This window comes from Prionailurus bengalensis, chromosome C2 (genome assembly GCF_016509475.1).
Source record: "Prionailurus bengalensis isolate Pbe53 chromosome C2, Fcat_Pben_1.1_paternal_pri, whole genome shotgun sequence".
NCBI classification, from domain to species: Eukaryota; Metazoa; Chordata; class Mammalia; order Carnivora; family Felidae; genus Prionailurus; species Prionailurus bengalensis.
In genome coordinates, this window is record NC_057350.1 from 27779499 (window position 1) to 27795091 (window position 15593).

The 15593-nt window shown below is 32.6% G+C and overlaps 1 protein-coding gene across 5 annotated transcripts in view; it reads right to left on the reverse strand.

Annotated features, from left to right (window-relative positions):
- Nucleotides 1–409: 409 nt before the first annotated feature.
- The window catches only part of USP25 (ubiquitin specific peptidase 25), a 151889-nt gene continuing 136705 nt past the window's right edge, over nucleotides 410–15593 (reverse strand). For all 5 annotated transcript variants that reach the window (XM_043593836.1, XM_043593832.1, XM_043593833.1 and 2 more), the window contains 5 exons: nucleotides 14919–14997; nucleotides 11632–11711; nucleotides 6273–6396; nucleotides 2193–2388; nucleotides 410–1852 (listed from right to left, as the gene is read on the reverse strand). In XM_043593836.1, the coding sequence (XP_043449771.1) occupies nucleotides 1680–1852; nucleotides 2193–2388; nucleotides 6273–6396; nucleotides 11632–11711; nucleotides 14919–14997 (652 nt within the window). In that variant the 3' untranslated portion in view covers nucleotides 410–1679. The remainder of the gene's footprint in view (nucleotides 1853–2192; nucleotides 2389–6272; nucleotides 6397–11631; nucleotides 11712–14918; nucleotides 14998–15593) is intronic.

The window sequence follows — 15593 nt, forward strand, 5'->3', positions numbered from 1 at the left end:
AGCACTTTGTGTCTCAGTGGTCAATTATACACATAAACACAAACAATTTTACCATATGGCAGAATATTATAAAATACTGAAGACAGTTTACAAATGCTTTGATGATACATACGGAGTTTTTAAACTTTGGACAGGACTTGAAAACTAATGTAGAATACCAATTCTGCTCAGTGGAGAATTTAAAATCTAAACCAAAACACGTTTTGATAGCTACAACAGGCAAAATCTACCCTTAAAACAGAAATGGTATCAATTCCTTGTCATTAATACCTTAGTAGTGCATTGATATCTTGATAAGGAACATTATACAGTAACTTAATATTTTCTTCTTCCTCTATCTGGGATCTTTTATCAGAGGCACTTATAAAGAGTTCTAGTTTTGGCGACGCTATAACAAACATACACATAGTATAATGATATATTTTACTATGCTAACAAAGTATCATTTATAAAGAAATTTTTATAAATTCAAAAATAGGTTATTGGTAACATGATTACCTTTAAAGCATCGATTTTCATTCACAATATTACTTCATTAATCTTAAACAGCAGTTCCATCTACAAAATGTTCTACAGCTTTTTCTTTTTGAAAAGGAGGAAAATAAAAGCAGGTAAGATACTCATAACTTCTAGTTCAACAATATCAACTTCATTTCACAGCATTGATTAGTAGAGAACATTTTCAATTAAAGTGGTATACAAGTTACAAAAATAGAATGATTATATAATGCAAAACATTGTCCTCCATTATGAAGAATGTGTGTGTGTGTGTGTGTGTGTGTGTGTGTGTGTGTGTGTGTGTGTACACATATACAGATTTCTTATAAGTTTCACTATTTAAATAGCCCTTATTCAAGTACTTTTTTTCTGGTATCTCTTGAAATAATCACCTTGCTATATTATTTGTAAATACATAAAAAAAATAAAAGGTTAATCTAAGGAAAAGTTAAAAGTTTCAGTGTGGTTGACTTAAGTATCAGCCGTTCACTTCAATGAAAACCTGATGTGAATTCAAAACAGGTTTAGGTGCCATACTAAGTTTTAACAACTTAGTCAAAAATATAGATATATTTAAGTGTCAATACTTAGTAAACTTCCAATGTGCTACAGAGACAAATTAAAAGTTTGTATTAATCTATTCATCTATCCACCTAATCTTAAACAATCCCCAGACAAAATTCATTTTTATATAATTAAAATGATACACTAATATACAATATACCTGCTTACAAACACATAGGTAGCCATAAATAAAACTTTATTCTTTAATTTCATTTACAAGCTACCAAGTATTATGTATCGTACACAGTGCTGAACACTTAAATGGTTGTAGTCATGGAAGGATCCAGACTGAATGGAAAGCTGTAGATAAAGAAAAGATAAAAGCAAAGTAATACTGTAACAGAAAGGTGGCAAAAGCATGGCTTTGCCATAATGAAACCAATCAGATTTGTAATTGTACATCAGTTCTGGTTAAAACAAAGTCTGAGCGCCATGCGATTCTCAGCTTTATTGTTTGCAGTCTGGCTAAAGTCTCTATGGTCTGTCTGTCTTTTGCAGTTATTAAAATAAAAAAAAGTTAAAAACTATAGCAGCAACAAGCAAACCCTGTGACAGGAAGGCAAGGGTTAAGAACTAAAAAAAGTTTATACAGTGTGTTCAGGGAAAGTGTGTGCAGTTTATCTTCCATCAGCAGGAGTTCGACTGAGGGATAACATGATTCGGGCAAACCGCTCGCAGAGTTCATGTGTGGAATATGACGGTAACTTCGGTGGTTCATGGAAACCTTTAATCTCAGTAGAACAATCAAGCAGTTTGGGCAGAAAATCCGTCAGCTTCTCTTGGAGGTTTGCTGTAAATACAAACAATTAGATATAGCTAAAGACAGAGAGGGAAAGAAATCATCATCTTCAACATGATTTATTAACTTAGAGTGTGTTCAACTAATGTTTCATTTCAAAATATGTATTACCATTTGGGGGAAAGAGGTAAAATATAAATGGCAAGGCAGTGTGCACTTGGTTTGTAAATAGAAAAAAAAGGGAATGACATGAATGTAAAAATACTATAATGTAATATAATATTTTTACATGAATGTAAAAATAATATAAAAAATGACAAGAATAAATAACATCTAATTCCAACTACAGTTAATCCCAGCTGAAGTGTCCACTAGCATTGTTTAAACTTACATTCCATTTCTTGTCCAAGATAGGAACACCATCGATTTCTCATGTCTTCCACAGCAAGAATATCTTTCTCTTCCATTTCATCCACCAATAACAAGGGCAAAAATGGGACAATAAACTCATTCATAATAATCAAACCGTTGTTTACTTCTCGATCCTCTCCAGATTCAAATAGTTCTGCAGCTTGTTCATTTAATTTCTTAATGCATTGAGAAAAAGAAAAAGTTTTGTTTTTAACTAAATAAAAATCCTGTGTCAATACTGAAGACAACAGAAAAAGTATGTTCACAAACAGTATTAGAACAAATGGCAATCAAGAAAAACAATCTCTATCTGTTCTAGCGTGAAGTCTCTTAGAAAAAGCTGTGCATACGAGAATAACAGAAACAAGAACAAAAAGAAGTGGGGAAAATACTGTTGTCATGTTTTTCAAGTTCATGTTCAGCTTATAATTTTCTGATTATCACTACAGGGACCATATTTTAATTCTCCAGAGGTGAAATTTCCCCAATTCTAAAATTTGGTGTGCCATCAAAGTAATTAAAAAAAAAAAAAAATTCAGACGCCATATTATCTTTGAAAAACACTTTATCATCTTCTCCATAAATGCCAATTAAATAAATACTGTTATATTTCTTGAATCTAAAATTTAAAGGTAATCAATTAGTTCATTATTCCTTCAAAAAATTCTTACTGAGTACATGAGATATGCCAGAGACTATTCTAGATTCAGGGGAACCCAACTGATTAATACAGAAAATTCTCACAGAGTTTACAATTTGGTACAGAGATTAGCAAACTTCTGTAAAGGAGAAGATGGGAAATATTTTAGGCTCTGACAGCGATACAGTTTCTGTTGTAATTACTAAATTCTGCCATTGTTACACAAAGACAGCCATACATAATATGCAAAGGAGAAGGTATGACTATGTTTCAATAAAACTTTATTTACAAAAACAAGTGACAGGCTAGAGCACAGGCCAGTTGTGCTGACCCTTGATAGCAGAAGACAGAAATTCATGAGGTAAGAAATATACACTTAAGAAACAGATAAGGTATTATAGGTATAGTAAAAGTTATAGTATTTAAGGGTTTAGGTGAAATCTTAACATTTAGAGCATGATAGATATGATTTTGAAATATTCATAGTTAAGCTGAATTACAAAATAAAAATTATATTATTTCTCATGTTTATATTTTATCATTCTTGTGTAATTTATATCTTGATTTTGTAGAGAGGCTTATGTTAGTAGTCTAACTCATCCACTAAGCAGTGGCTTGAGTAAATAAGCAATCTCTTAGCTTCAGTTTCTTCATATGCAAAATGAAATATCACCTTTTTTAGACAGTGGTTGAGAGGATTAAACAAGAGAAGGCTTTAAGTATCCAGCATAATTTTTACAATATGCATTCAAACTTATAATAGTTACTACCATTCTGAAATTAATGTTACCTGAAAACAACGTAAACATAGTACACCCAAAGCCAAACTTATTCGTCATCTGAGATTCCCCAAAGCCAAACACAAACTGTAAAGTCAAGCAGTTTTGACAACCCTATTTCCTTCTTTCTACTCATCTAATAGTTACCAGGTCCCTTGATTTCACTTCTTCCACCATCTTTTATGCCCTCTTCTTCATACCCACTGCACTTCTGTCTTAGTTGAGGCTCTCTCCTTCTTCCCTCTCTAGGGAAGACTTCCGTCTCTACTCCTTTCCAGTTCACCATCTAGTATACTACTTACAGCCAGATTTATTTTCTGACAACAAATGTGACCAAGCCAAACCTACTCAAACTTACAAAGGCACATGAGAATGCTGCATAAGCTTCAACATAGGCTGACATCAACAAGTATTGTTAGCTTCATCACTTGCACCTAACCCTGCTCCTCAGAATCTAGCCCCAGTGGATCTATCTTCATTTTCTGTTGTATACTTTCCAGGTCTTTTCATATGGTGTCCCTTTGGCTGGAACATTTTTCTGCCTTCTCTACAAGGCATAAAAATCCTATTTGTCCATCAAGATCCAGATCAGTGTTCAACTTATCCCTTAAGGTTCTCCTTGACAACTACAAGCATATTACTTTACATATTTCTCATAAAGACACTTAATCTGGAATATAAAAATCATTTATGGTACAGACTGAGTTCTTGGGGGATGGCAAATAAACAGGTCTTAACTGTCTCTGTATCCCTCAAACATGACACTCAGCAAATACTCAGTATGAAAAACCCTGAAAGGAACACTAAAATAACCCTCATGCAGTGTCATTTAAATCCCTATGAAACACCAAACTAGGTGCGAATGGTTTAGTATCATAATATGGGGTGAAACATTGTACCATTTTTTCCATATTTTAAAATAACCATCACGTTTTGGCTATATTTATATTTAAAATAGCTTTACCAAAATATTGCCATACAAGCCTTCAATTTTTACATTAAAAATTGCTTTAGTTCATTAAATATATAAATGTATACAATTCTGCATTTTTTAAATCTAAAATATATACAATTCAGGTCTTCCTTCTTGGGGAATGATTAAAAACCTTTGAAACTGGCCAAATTAAGAACAATCCTTGGGGCGCCTGGGTGGCGCAGTCGGTTAAGCATCCGACTTCAGCCAGGTCACGATCTTGTGGTCCGTGAGTTCGAGCCCCGTGTCAGGCTCTGGGCTGATGACTCGGAGCCTGGAGCCTGTTTCTGATTCTGTGTCTCCCTCTCTCTCTGCCCCTCCCCCGTTCATGCTCTGTCTCTGTCCCAAAAATAAATAAAAGTTGAAAAAAAAATTAAAAAAAAAAAAAAACTATCCTCAATGGATGCTAATCACTAACAATTCAAGTTCTAAAATATACTCAAATGCAATAAAAGCAGCTGAGAGAAAAATAGTAAGATCATCGTCATCTAATATTCTCATTTGAAAATTCTAAAGACATATTAAGATTACAAGCAGTTTATGTAGTTCTACTGCAAGAAAAAATTTTATCAGCATACCACTTAAAGTTTTTTAAAGTATACTTAAATCATGTAACTTATATAGGTTGAAAAATCATATACCCTTGAATATCTTTGTGTGTATATATACATATATATTTCTCCTTGTACAGGAAAAAAAAATTGCAGCTTAGGTGTTCACAGTATATCACAGAATGATGTTAATAGTTAACTAAGAATTAAATTTAGGGGCGCCTGGGCGGCTCAGTCGGTTAAGCGTCCGACTTTGGCTCAGGTCATGATCTCGTGGTTCGTGAGTTCAAGCCCCGCGTCGGGCTCTGTGCTGACAGCTCGGAGCCTGGAGCCTGTTTCAGATTCTGTGTCTCCCTCTCTCTCTCTGACCCTCCCTGTTCATGCTCTGTCTCTGTCTCAAAAATAAATAAACGTTAAAAAAAATTAAAAAAAAAAAAAGAATTAAATTTAATCAGAAAAATGTATAAAGATGGAATTTGTGATCTTATACATCAAGGTTAGCTGACTTGAGAAATATTAACAAAGTACTCCAGACCTTTAGAAACTAATTTGGTGCTACAAAACTGCTAAAAAGACTTTTTTAAAGTTTATATAACAACAGTAATATTGCTGCACATAGACAGTGAAAATATTTGAGGAAAAAAAACTACCAATGACTAGGTGGAAAAAAAAAGGATACTGTATTACAATGAATCATTTAACACTATGTACACCAAATCTACTACTGTATTTTAAAAAACTCAGAAAAATCTATTATTCTTCTGGAATAATAATTGCTCATGGCCTGTGCAGTCCCCCCCTTCTCTCACCAAAAAAGGGAATAGTAGAATAATGAAGAAACCAAAATACAAAAGTAATTATTTTGATCCTATATTAAGAACATTTCTGGTTACCATCTGCAATATTTAGGACCAATAAAGAGAAAAGATAATAAAGAATTGAGTGCATTCCTGCATCTTAAGCGATTATACCCAGATTACATCATGATGATGTCATCATCATGATACTTTCCTCATCAGAGTTTATAGTCAATCACTTCTATAGGAGTCTGGAAAATCTGTTCAGTGTAAGACAAAACAATAACGTAAACATGACCTCCTAAGTACATTCAACTTACTAGTAAACACTCTCTTCTATAATGTGATATCAATTCTTCATCATGTCCTCTGTATCGGCCTTTGGACAAGAGTTCTTTGTTATTCTGATAAGCGCAGATAAGGAACAGCAAGGAATCTATATAACTTAAAAATTAAAAGAAACATAAGGCATTATTTCATCTGTGTAAAAAAAAAAGTCAACTACAATTATAAAATACTTAAGTATACATTTAAATTTTGATTATCCAGAACATTACAATAAATGTATCATCTAAAAGCTGTTTTAGCAACAGCCACATCTGAGACCAGGAGATAGTTATGTCATAAAGTAAAAAAACAAAAACAAAAAAATGGAGCTAGGCTAGAGGCACCTGGGTGACTCAGTCAGTTAAGCGGCCAACTTCGGCTCAGGTCATGATTTCACAGTTCCTGAGTTTGAGCCCTGCATCGGGTTCTGTGCTGACAGCTCAGAGCCTGGAGCCTGCTTCAGATTCTGTGTGTCCATCTCTCTGCCCCTCCCCTACTCGTACTCTCTCTTTCTCTCTTAAAAGTAAACACTGAAAAAAAATTTTTTTAATGGAGCTAGGAATTAAGAAAAGACTGGGAGGAAAAAGCCCGTAATTATTGAATTCAGGTAGTTCCTCTCTCCTGATTCCCTGATGTCTTCCATTTAGACTGATAGGGAAGTCAAGAATCTACTTTTTTGAACAACATAATGTCATTTTTGTTTGAAGAAAGGGTCAGATTACTTTGTTTCTTTATCACAAACATCGTGTGTTTCATTCAGTGACTATTCAGGTATTTTTCCGTGTGCACCCATGGTTCTCATCATGGAGAATAACATAATTGGTAGAGGGGAGAATATCCAAAGGAAATGGGGAAGGAGAAATGGAAAAAAAAATGCTTCTACAGCTGGACATTCTGGTGGAATACACACACAAAGAAGAGTGTAGGAACATAACAGCTGGCGGGTCGGTCTTTTATAGAAAGTTTAACAAGTAATATTAATAATGTTACATTAACATAAGTCTATATGTTACGAAGTTCAAACTAGGTTTTAGAAAGGGAGGAGGGTAAAAATGTTTGAGGATTCTATTTACCTCTAAAACAGTTATCCTCTCACAATATGGGGTAAGAAATAAATATAGCTATATATTTGTATAACTGAAATATGAACGATACTAAGATGTCTCCTTTGTGCCAGTTTTTCCAGTTACAACATACCTTCTTATAGATTAATTCAGAAAAATGTAACATTCTAAAAGGCGAAATATTATAAAGAAACACTTTTAAAACTCTAGGTTACATTAAGTTTTTATTATTTAATTTCATGTGCTTAAATATAAATCAGTTCTGTACTTTGAATATAAATGTAGAATTGGAAACTAATGTACACATTAATGGCCTCTCATATGACACACCTGAAGCTATTTCATAAAAAATAAGTTATTTCATACACTTTTTTGAAAGGCTTCTCCCAGGAACTTGTTTTTGAGAAAACTTAAGAATACGGGATTTTATTTTGAAAAAATATAAACATAACCTCAGGTAAAGGTTTTTTGTTTTATTTATGAAAGAAGAAAAGAAGGGAGTGATAATAACATTAAATACTGATTTACACCACTAAATTAGTCTGCTGGCACATCTGCCTTCTCTTTTATAGCTATTAAGTTTCCTATTAAAAAGTCTCAGTGAATGACATTCATATCTGGCCTTCAAGACCTGAGTCACCTCTCTAAGAATAGCTCTGAAACTGTGGCCCTGTTCCAATTTTCTATTGAAGCACACAATTTCCATATTTTATCAACCTTTAAAGTGCTTACAAACATATCTTCAAATAAATCACAGTAAGACTCAGCAGTCCAGGTACCACATTCTTATTTCAAAGTAAAATAAGACCATGTACCCTGTAGACTCTTTTGATCCTCACTTGTACTATTATAAAATTGTGGTTCCTAAAAACATGATTTCACTTCACTATTCACAGGCTTGACAATGGCCTATCAATCAGTATTCATTCAAGGTTTTCAAGTTTTGTGTTTTTATTTAAAAAAAAAAAAGTTGGACAGAACCTTTTGACAATATTTTCTAACCGACTAGCTGTGGTAGCTACTATATTTAAAGTGTAAAATTAACATTTCTTCTTGTAATATTCCATAAATATTATTTGTCACCATTAACTAATTTTCTAGTTGACCTTTCCAATTTAATAAACATTTGCTACACCAGAATATTCACTTTCTGAATAAGCATGTATTTGAGAATAAGCATATATTTGAGAATAAGCAAATTATGAAATTTGAACATACTTTGAACATACCAAGAGAAGCTAATATAAGAAGTTAATGCAGAGAGCAAAAAAGCGACAGCTTCTTCTTTTTAATTCTTACCAAAGAATACTCACCTGATTTCATTAAATTTTATAAGAATACAGATCTCTATTTCAATTTTTTTCTCCCTAGTTAATCGTGTGGCCTTGAAAAAGTTACTGCATTTGTGGATGCAATTACTGTGGAGCCTAGTTTATCTATAAAATGGAAATGCCTTCTTGATCTTACTCTGTCCACTTATAAGATCACATTACTATTTATCTTAGAAATACTAATCTCAGCTCTCTTAAAGTGAACTTGAATATTCCTATTAAAGAAATATAACTGTGGCCGAAATAAAATAACTCATAAAATGGAGCTACTTATCAAAATAGTTCTCTATTTCAGTGACCAAAGTGAATTACCTTATAAATTACAGGATGACTTGTGTCCAAGTATTAACAGTGCTTTTTAATTCTGTGCAACTTTTAAACTTTGCTAAGTGTAAAAGTGATGGCAGTGCTCACTGTCCACCAAACAGGGCAGCAAGGCCACCAGCATTTTCCACAAAGACAGCAGTGTCGTGTCTCTGCTGGCTGACAGGGTAGCCACTAGCCACAGGTGGCTGGCTACTGAACATTCAAAATGTGGCTAGTATGACTTAGACGCTGAATTTTTAGTTGGAAAATTAATTAAATTTAAACTGTCTCATGTGTCTGGTAGCAACCAGGCTGGATAGACAGCACAGCTCTAGAAGTAACAGTCTGTGCTGTCATTTAAAAACAAAATTGCATCAATATCGCAGTGAGAGTTTCCTGTACGTTATATAAAACCAGGAAAGAAAAGAAAGAAAGAAAAGAAGGAATTCAATAACCCTTTTAATTGAATACATTATTACAGAGTATTGAAAATATAGCACTTTCTTTTAAATTAAGAGCTTTGTCATTTGGATAAATGATTCTAGTGTGGTCTCAAAACAGAGACTTTTGTTGTCTTTATGTTTTTCAGTAACAGTATACTTAGATTTTCAAGTAGGAAGTTCATAGGCGATACAAAGAAGATTTTTGTCCCAGAGTTCAATTATTTGTTTTCAAATATCTTAAATTTCAGAGGAACTTTTGCTACTGTAAAAAGATTCAAAATAAATGACTAGCTAGTTTTTAATATTTTTTGAAATACAGTAATTGCATTTGAGCATTAAATTTGATAGTTGGTTATTTTCATATGGTGTTTCCTGAGTATTAATTTTTCACTTCCTTGAGCCTATCAAACCGTATTATTACCAGACTGAGGCTTGAAAAAAATGTTTCACGTTATTGATTAGATCAAGTCTATTATTCGTTTAAATTTTAAGTTCATTAGAGTATTCTGCCTTTGACAATTTCTTCTTTGTATTTGTTGCCCTTTATTTCCTTTGTAACTAATTTCCATTTTTTAAGTACTCTTAATGCTGCCTTTTCAAGGTTAATTTGGGTGTAATTAGTGATTACAATTTAACTTTTTAATAATTTTTTACCTATTGACTTTAGACTTTGCTATGAGATTGGAAGTAAAAAAAAAATCTACAAATAATGCCTACTGGTTCTCAGTATACTTGTTCTACTCGGAAGTCTACAGTTGTAAATTAATTTTAGATACACAATTATTAAATGAAATAAAGTTATGTGGATTCCATTCCCTCTACCCCCTTTTCTCAAAAACAAAGCAAGAAAACTCATTTGTCTCATTTATCTAATGTATTGTAGGCCCGACACAAACATGCTTAAGAAATCTGGGGGACAACTTGTGGTTTATTTTATGCTAAACATAACCTCTACTGATTTAAAAATATAACTTATGTTTATATATTGGAGTTGAAATAGAAATTTTAATACAGGTTAGATTAAGACATTTTACAAATGCTTTCTAGACAAACTAACTCTACAACTAGTTTCATAGGTGAATAGTGCTCAATTTCAACTCCTTTTACCGTTCTAGTTTTTAAGTTTCTATCAGCTCAGTTTAAATAACTTTGCTGGACCCTACAAATTAATAATCCCTGTAAGTATACATTAGAAGGAAACTAATCTTACTACTAAGCAGTGTGTTATATTACACAGTGAATATCCGTGTTTTGTAATTTAAAAACGATGTAAGGTAATAGTTTCAGGAATGGTTTAAAAACGTGTGGCAACTTGCTTACTTTCAGTGATTCACCAATAAGTTAGAAATATCTATTTTTTAAATATGTTTTTTAAAATGCCTTTTGAACATTTTTAAGCAATGTATTTAAACAATCACATAAAATAAATTACCATGTTTAAATATATATATATATATATATACAGTTGTTCTAAAAAAATCACTAGTCAAGTACATTAATATTAAAGGATATGAATTAAGAAATATGTGAATAAGTAAATGCAAATCAGTGTATAAGTAAATAAATCAATATTTATCCTTTGTTCTTAATAACAATTAAAATTTTAAAAAATAATATTATAGTTTTAAGAAGTAGAAACTCCTTTAAAACCATCTGTACCTTAAATGAAAAATGATCTAAAATGTGTTTGTAGTCATAATACTTAGAAGACAGCTGATCAGTTTTCTATAGCTATAGTTTTTATAGTAATGAAACTTTGGACAAAGAGACATATTGGAAACACTGTCTCTGCTTTGAAGTCAAGATTAGACTCAGAAAGAATATGAAAAAGGCTGGAGACTAAAGGCAGATATTATGGTATACAAACAATTCTGTGTGTTGGGCTTCCAGCTTGTTTGGTCGCCAGCAAACTTCTAGGCTTTAATCTAATCCTATTCCATCCTAAACTTCAATTGTAGAATGTGAGAGCTAATAAAAACAAAGACACTAATGCCAACCTTATAGATTTAATTGAAAATGGAAAGTATGTGGGGTATATGGAAACTTCCAGTACCAACTATACAATTTCTCTATAAAGATAAAACTTCTAAAATTAAAAGTTTATTAAAAACACATACAGTGAATAAAACCTTTTCTAAAGATGAGGTCATATCTGAATAGAATTAAATGCAAAAATGAAGCTTTTCATATTTGACCATTCTGCCTTACCTTTCTCTTTGAAAATTTTCTAGCCCAATTATGAGATACATGGTTGTTTCCCTGAACTTCCTATAATCCTGATGCCACTCCTGTAGGTGAAAGAAAATATTAAAAATATACAAAGTAAGATATTAAAACTACAATGAAAACTGTTCATAAAGCAATGTGTTATTCTGACAACTATTCAAAGTAATAGAAGCAAAGAAATCAAAATTAAGATAAATAAGACCTAAATCAAAACTTTAGTTTCTGATACACAAGACCACTTTATTAATATAATAAATGTAAAAATTACTAGATATTAGTGAAGAATGAAATAACAATGATTCACTAAAAGATAACAGAAATGCAAAGGCAAGATAATCAACCAGGTTTTCTCTCTTTCAAAAAGTGTTCTGTCTGAAGGCATATTGTTATTAAGATATTATTACAGATGTACATCACAATTGGATGTAGGAGGTAAATGAAGTTACTACTCTAACAGAATCAACACTGAAGACTATTATTTGATGAAGAATATTAAGAAACTAAAAGAAAAACAGTATAATGCATTTATTTAACCTTTTATTTTTGCCAAATTTAGGTTACATTTTATTAAAAAACATTTTTTTTTCAACGTTTTTTTATTTTTATTTTTGGGACAGAGAGAGACAGAGCATGAATGGGGGAGGGGCAGAGAGAGAGGGAGACACAGAATCGGAAACAGGCTCCAGGCTCCGAGCCATCAGCCCAGAGCCTGACGCGGGGCTCGAACTCACGGACCCTGAGATCGTGACCTGGCTGAAGTTGGACGCTTAACCGACTGCGCCACCCAGGCGCCCCAACATTTTATTTTAAATGTGGTAGCTGAGTAGTTTATTCATCTGAGGTATGGTGAAAAATATACAAGCATGTCACATTTCAGCCGTCCCTTCCTCCAAAAAAACCAATTACTGGGCATATAATAGGACTAAACAATTCAGAACTGACACCCTCTAACTCAAGACAACAAATCAGGATTTTTCTTTAAGTTATTTAAAAAAATTTTTTCAAGGAAAACCATAACCAAATTCAATATAGGATTTAAACTAAGATACTGATAATAAAAGTATTAAAGCTCTTATATACATATTACATAAGCAAATGAAAGTAAGAAACATATAGACCACTTGACCAACTATACTCTCCTTGAATATAAATTAATTTTTAATTTTAATTTTTTGAGGCATAATCTTACAGTATTAGTCGGCCTTAATAACACATAAAGATAAAATTTGTCCTACAAGTGTGAAGTTAGCTTTTCTGGGAAAGTATTTAAATTGCCACTCTACTGTCATTAGAACTGTCTGAGGAGATGTGAGTAAATTTCTTCTGTAAAGACCTAGACAGTAAGTGTTTTAGGCTTTGCAGGCCATGTAGTCTCTGTTGTCACTATTCAACTCTGCGATTGTAGTGTAAAAACACGCGTGTATAATACATAAACAAATAGTTGTAGTTGTGTTCCAATAAAACTGTATTTATAAAAGCTGGTGGTAGGCTGGATTTGGTCTGTGGGCCAAGGCTGGCTGACTCATGACTCAGAGCAGGATAAAGATATATGGGATACACAGAATCTAAAACCATGTCCTATAAATACCTGTAAGATTTAATGGCTCTGCAGTTAGAAATATGAGAAGTTTTCAGAACAAAAATATGTTAAAGTGAATCTAATGTCGCAACCCTGGGGATGGAGTGCAGAGGCAAATCATAATTAAAAATCAAGTTTCATGTAACTTGAATCTTGGGGACAGGGTAGAGTGAGTAACCAACCCACTTGTTTGTCATCTCTGGCATATATTATGTGCATGTTCTTAGATTTCCTCTTCTGCTATCTTGTTGTAAGTTACCTATCCTTATGCTATTACTATTATAAAGCATAACGGTTAAGAATGCTACCTCTTGATTTCTAGTAGAATGAGCCATCCTACGTTCTTCAAGAATGTCTGGGCTAGACTGAGATGTCCACATTTCATAAAAATTTTGAATCAGCTTATCAAGCTCCATCAAACAATCTGCTAAAAGTTTGACAGGGACTGCACTGAATCAATAAACTACTCTGGGGAAAAAATGACATCTTGACAATACTAAGTTTTCCATAGTATGTATATCCATTTATTTAGGTCTTCTTTAATGCCTCCTAAAGTCATGCACATCTCTTGTTAAATTTACTTCTAGTTACTCTATAGTTCTGGATGCTATTGTAAATGGTGTCATTTTCTTAAAATTTCATTTTCCGATTATCTGTTGCTGGGATAAAAGAATGAAATTGGTATGTGACATAAGTTCTGCCTGTTGGAAAACTGTTTTATTAGTTCTAATAAATTTATCTGTAGATTTTTTATTTTCTAGGTGTAAAATCTGCAAATAATGATAACTTTGTTTCTTCTTTCCAAATCTTTTACTTTTTGCTTATGTTTGTTGCCTTGCTGCCCACGTGAATTTCCAGTACAATTCTGAATAGCAGTAGTGGTTGCAGACATCCCTGTCTTTTTCCTGATCACAAAAGGAAAGCTTTCAACGTCCATAGTTCCATATGATTTTTGCTATGCAGTTTTGTTGTTTTTTTTGAGACACTCTTTAGTAGATTATCATAGTTGTATTTCAGGTTAGCTCAGGATTTTTTTCAAAAATGACTATGTTTCTATATCCTTCCTCCTATATGTTAATGTGCTGAATTACAATAATTGTTTAAGAGAACATGAAGTCATTAAGTTTGTAAATGTGACCAAAATTAATCAAAGGCACTCGTGAAATCAACTTAAAATTTACTAGATAGGGGTGCCTGGGTGGCTCTGTCAGTTAAGCGTCCTACTCTTGATTTCAGCTCAGGTCATGGTATCATGGCTCGTGAGATCGAGCCCTTATGAGCCTGATTGGTATTTTCTCTTTCTCTCTCTCTCTCTTTCTGCTCCTCCCCTGCTCATACTCATATACACACACTCTCTCTCAAAAGTAAATTAATTTAAAAACTTACTAGATTTGTAAATTTAAAAAGGCAATGTATAAAGTTAAGTTTAAAAGTCTAAAGAAATACTGGGTGTTTGAGTTGGTAAACTAAAAAAAAAAAAAAACAGTATTAATTTTAAAGTCAAAGTTAACACAAAGAATTTTGTGTACAGAAATTACCACAAGCACGATATGAGCACTCATGCATGTTCTCTCACATGTACAACACTGTCCAATAATGAAATGTGCTCAGTGGTAAGGAAATGAAAGAAAGGTCAGTGAACTACCGAAATTCCTCAATCTACAGTTCAACCTCTCAAAAGGCACATTACCTCATATTCCTCCAAGTTTACTTCTTCAGGTTTTATCATTTCAAGTTTGGCTTGAGCAACTTTCATTATGTTGTGACACCTTAAAATAAAAGAAATATATTCGTAAATCAAAAGTGAAATTCACAAGAAGTGAAAAGCATATGACACAAAACTAAACTACCCAACATACATGAAAATAAAATCTACTGTCACTAAGCAATACTTTTGGAGGAAGCAACTCTCAAATAACTTTAATTGAAAATGTTTTTTGGATCAATGTTGGACTGGATAGTTACAAAGGATATAAAGTAGACAGCATCAATAATGCTACCTCAAATTTACATGTTATATTTACAAATGGCTTTTAAATTACATTTTATTAATACATATTGTATAAGTAAAAACAAATGAAATGTGTTTTTTTATAACATATATATATTAAGCAAGCTCAGGAGATATTAAATCTCATCTTCCCATTTCAAATGGCATGATTCATAAACAGCAAAAAGGAATCTAAACTGTGCCTATCATTTCAGGTAATAGAGCCATTGTTCACATGTTACGATCAGAATCATTGTTAAAGAAATCTCTGCAGAGTATGTTTAGCTATCGCATGCATCTTAACTTTTCAAGTATAAGACAAATTAGGTTATCAAAATGAACTGATGAATTTGCAGTCCTCAGGACAAATAACTA